This window comes from Aegilops tauschii, chromosome 6 (assembly GCF_002575655.3).
Source record: "Aegilops tauschii subsp. strangulata cultivar AL8/78 chromosome 6, Aet v6.0, whole genome shotgun sequence".
Classification (NCBI taxonomy): domain Eukaryota; kingdom Viridiplantae; phylum Streptophyta; class Magnoliopsida; order Poales; family Poaceae; genus Aegilops; species Aegilops tauschii.
The window spans coordinates 386,593,023-386,597,543 of NC_053040.3; the positions used below are offsets into that span (position 1 = coordinate 386,593,023).

The 4,521-nt window shown below is 52.1% G+C and overlaps 1 protein-coding gene across 1 annotated transcript; it reads right to left on the bottom strand.

Annotated features, from left to right (window-relative positions):
- Window positions 1-1,462: 1,462 nt before the first annotated feature.
- LOC141026103 (uncharacterized) lies at window positions 1,463-3,421 on the bottom strand. The gene has a single exon (XM_073502069.1). The coding sequence runs from the start codon at window positions 3,419-3,421 to the stop codon at window positions 1,463-1,465; it is 1,959 nt and encodes a 652-aa protein (XP_073358170.1).
- Between the last annotated feature and the right edge of the window lie 1,100 nt (window positions 3,422-4,521).

Sequence of the window (4,521 nt, forward strand, 5' to 3'; positions counted from 1 at the left end):
GGGCTGACTGCTGTGTTGGAACGGCGGTGGAGCCTCGGTAGGTGTGGGCCTGGCTGTGGCCTCACAGATGTCTCCGGCAAGGGCCTTGCCGGGGTCTTGTAGGTGTCCCCGGCAAGGGTCTTGCCGGGGGTCTTGTGAGCGTCCCCGGCAAGAATCTTGCCGGGGGTCTTCGTCCTCTGGTTCTCATCTAGATGTGTAGGCCTTTGGTCTTTCACAAAGATCTGCATGCCACCATGCAGGCGCCTCCCGAGCCTAGGTTCCAATGTTGTCGATGGTGTCGGAACCTTTGGGCTCGAGGGTGGCGCCCTTGCTGGTGTTGGGCAAGTCGGCCCGGCAAGGCTCTTGCCGGGGCTACGTAGGCTGCCCCGACAAGGCTCTTGCCGAGGAAGGCCCACCTTGTCCCTTTGCTCCTCGCGCCTCTGGCTTGGTGCTGCTCTGGTTGTGTTGTGTTTTTGCTTCCTCTGCCCCGCCAAGGGTGGCAGCAGGCGCGGCTACAACTGCCCGCGCACAAGTAAAGGGGCACAAAAGGCCCCTACTTTTGTGCACCGACACCGTTGCAATGACCTCTCTACCCCAAAAGCCAGCCGCATAAGCGGATTTCACCGAGAACTGCCCACTGGCCTCCCACGACCAAGATATCTCATCAGGCACATCCTCCATGGGCTCCCAAGCTGAAACAGTTTGCCATAGTGAGAGAAACTCATGCAGCACATCCGGACCTATGTCCGGGCCAACATCTAATGCCCAACTTCCATTCTCCACCGCCGGTCCAACTAGTCGGGAGGCTCTAATGCATGGTGGAACCAAGCCGTAGAGGAGCGGCGCAATTTCCTGTATTCTCCTCCCTTCGAGCCACCGGTCCTCCCAAAAAAGCGTCGTGTGGCCAGAATTGGCAACACTCCTCATGGCCGCCTGACAAAGCATCTTCGACTCATCCAGGACTTTGATCTTGAACTCACACCATGGCCTTGTCACATCTGGCCTTGCTAGCCATGGCCATCTCGCTTGCATTGCTACATTCATCCAGCGTAGATTCGGCAATCCAAGTCCACCTACCCACTTCGGTGTGCATACCGCATCCCAAGCAACCGCACAATTACCACCATTAGCTTCTGCACGTCTGCACCACAAGAATCCTCTACATATCTTGTTCATTGCAGCAATGGTTTTCATTGGAAGATCCAATGCCATCATTGTGTGGATAGGCATGGCACAAAGCACAGATTGGACCAACGTTAACCTGCCACTCTTTGGCATAAGCGCTGCCTTCCATTTCGGTAACCTATTAGCCATTTGATCCACCAAGTACTTCAACTGCATCGCTGATTGCTTCCTTAACGAGAGTGGCAGCCCCAGGTACTTGATCGGGAAAGATCCCAGAGGGCATTGAAGCTCGGCACTTGCCATGGAAATCTGTTCCTTAGAGCATCTGATAGGTAGAGCTGCAGATTTTGCATGTTGATCACAGGCCTGACGCTTCCCCAAATAGCTCAAAAATACACTTGGAAGCCGCAAGATCCACCTTGTTGGGCTTGACAAAAAATACAACGTCGTCCGCAAAGATTGATAGTCGCTTCTCAATGCCCACACGCGCCAAGGGTGCCAGCACCCCTCGGGTCACGGTCAACTGCACCATCTTCTGCATTGGCTCCATAGTTAGAATGAATAGCATTGGGGAGATAGGATCCCCTTGCCGTAGCCCTTTGCAGTTGTAGATCGTGTCACCCGGGTCACCATTTACCATAACTTTTGTGGTGGATGTTGAAAGGATCCCACGAATCCATGATCTCCACCTTGGCCCGAAGCCCATATGCTGCAACACCTCAATCAAGAAGGGCCATTGCACCGAGTCGAACGCTTTTGAAATGTTCGGCTTAAGCAGAACAGCGGAGTTTCTCAATGCATGCAGCCGTCTTGCCGTGCTTTGCACAAGCATGAAATTATCATGTAATGATCTGCCCTTGACAAAAGCACTTTGGTTGTTACCAACCAATTTAGGCAGACCCTCCACCAGTTTACATGCAAGCACCTTCTCGAAAATCTTCACTGCCCCATGCACAAGATTTATGGGTCTGAAGTCACTCACCTCCAGGGCTCCTTCTTTCTTGGGCAGAAGAGAGCCTAAGGACTTGTTGATGGCCGACAGGCCCCTCATGCCACCCTTGTAAAAACAATCCATGGCTCTCATGAAATCTTCTTTGACTATACTCCAACATGTTGCGTAAAACCTGCTAGTAAAACCATCCAGACCCGACGCTTTATCCCGGGGCATCGACTTGATCACCCCTTCAACCTCCTCCTCGGTAAACGATTGGTCGAGGTGCAACAGATCAAGGCACAGAAGGCCCAGCTCCTCCAAGTTCAGCGCGTGCCTTCTAGAGTTTGAGGCACCAAAGGCCGCGCCAAAGTACACATCCACAACTGATGCAACTTCTTCCTGCCTAGAGTATAGTTGATCATTATACCTCACTGTCCGCATGACGTTCTTCCGTTGCCTATGACTTGCTTGCTGGTGAAAAAGCCTCGTCTTCCCGTCGCCCTCACGTAGCTGTAGCATTCTCGATCGCTGCCTAGCGATTGTTCTCTCCAACGAGCTCAAGCCTAAGAGCTTCCTCTTCAAACACTTACGCAACTCCCTCTCCGCATCCAATAGCACCCTTGCCTCCATAGCAATATCCAATTGCTTGATAACCTCAAGTGCAATGGCAATTTGTAGCTTCACGTTACCAATCCAGCGATCACTCCACTTTTGAAGGCTCAACGTTGTGGCCCTTAGCTTGTTTTGCAACGTAAGGTAATCATTAGAGGCCGCAGGTGTCGTAGTCCAAGCCAACTTGACCACATCGAAAAATCCTTCTGCACGAGTCCAGAAAGACTCAAACTTGAACCTCCTCTTAGTACAGATGGACACATTCATGTCCAACATTAACGGGCAATGATCCGAGACCGCGGTGCCCAAAGCCGAGAGAAAGCACGTCGGATATGCCTCATCCCACTCGTTTGACACGAACACATGATCGATCTTCTCCATAGTGGCCACCTTCCTCTCATTAGACCACGTATATCGTCTACCATTTAGGTAGAGCTCCTTTAGCTCTAGCACGTTTAACTTCGCCCGGAACCTGCCCATCATCCTGCGATTGATCAAAGCATTGCTTTTGTCTTCCTCCTTAGCAATGAGATTGAAATCTCCAGCCACCAACCAGGGCCCAACGTGCAAGTCACGGATGTCGATTAGATCTTGCAAAAACTCCACCTTGTCGGCCTCATCCTGCAGCCCATACACACAGGTGAGCCACCATGGCCGCTCGTCTTCCGGACACATCACAAGTGTTGTGAGTGTATGGTCAGTATAGTGTGGATTCGAGAGTTGTGCAATCGTAGCGTCCCATGCCACCAAGATCCCACCTCGTGTCCCCATGGCCGGCAAGTAGAAAAAGTTCTCATATTTAGCGCCAAGGCACTAGCGTACAAAGGTCATTGGTACATCATGCAATTTTGTTTCCTGGAGACAAACAATAGTCGGGCTTGTCGAATTGACAACCTGGAAAACAGCGTTCCGACGGGCCGGAGTGTCTAGCCCATAGACATTCCACACGATCATCCTCAGAGGCTACACATTAATGTGTTGGGGAACGTAGCATGCAATTTCAAAAACTTTCCTACGATCACGCAAGATCTATCTAGGAGAAGAATAACAACGAGAGGGGGAGAGTGTGTCCATGTAAAGCGTTAGTTTAATGCGGTTGATGTAGTTGAACATCTTCACGATCCAACCAATCTAGTACCGAACGTACGGCACCTCCGAGTTCAGCACACGTTCAGCTCGATGACGTCCCTCGAACTCTTGATCCAACAGAGGGTCGAGGGAGAGTTCCATCAGCACGATGGCGTGGTGACGGTGATGTGATCCGCGTAGGGCTTCGCCTAAGCACCACGACGCTATGACCGGAGGAGTAAACTGTGGAGGGGGGCACCGCACACGGCTAAGAGAACAAATGTTGTGCTTTGGGGTGCCCCCTGCCCCCGTATATAAAGGAGCAAGGGGGGAGGTGCGCACCAAGGAGAGGGGAGTCCTACTAGGACTCCAGTCCTAATAGGATTCGCCCCCCTTCATTTCCTTCTCATGGAGGGGGAAAGGGGGAAAGGAGAGGGAGTAGGAGAAGGAAAGGGGGGTGGCGCCCCCTTCCCTAGTCCAATTCAGCCTCCTCCCTTGTGGGGGTGCACCAGCCCCTTGTGGGCTGGTTAGCCTCCCTCCTATGGCCCATATCTTTCCCGGGGCGTTCCGGTAACCCCTGCGGTACTCCGGTATGTACCCGATACACTCCAGAACCCTTCCGGTGTCCGAATACAATGTTCCAATATATCAATCTTTACATCTCGACCATTTCGAGACTCCTCGTCATGTCCGTGATCTCATCCGGGACTCCGAACAAACTTCGGTCACCAAAACACATAACTCATAATACAAATCGTCATCAAACGTTAAGCGTGCGGACCCTACGGGTTCGAGAACTATGT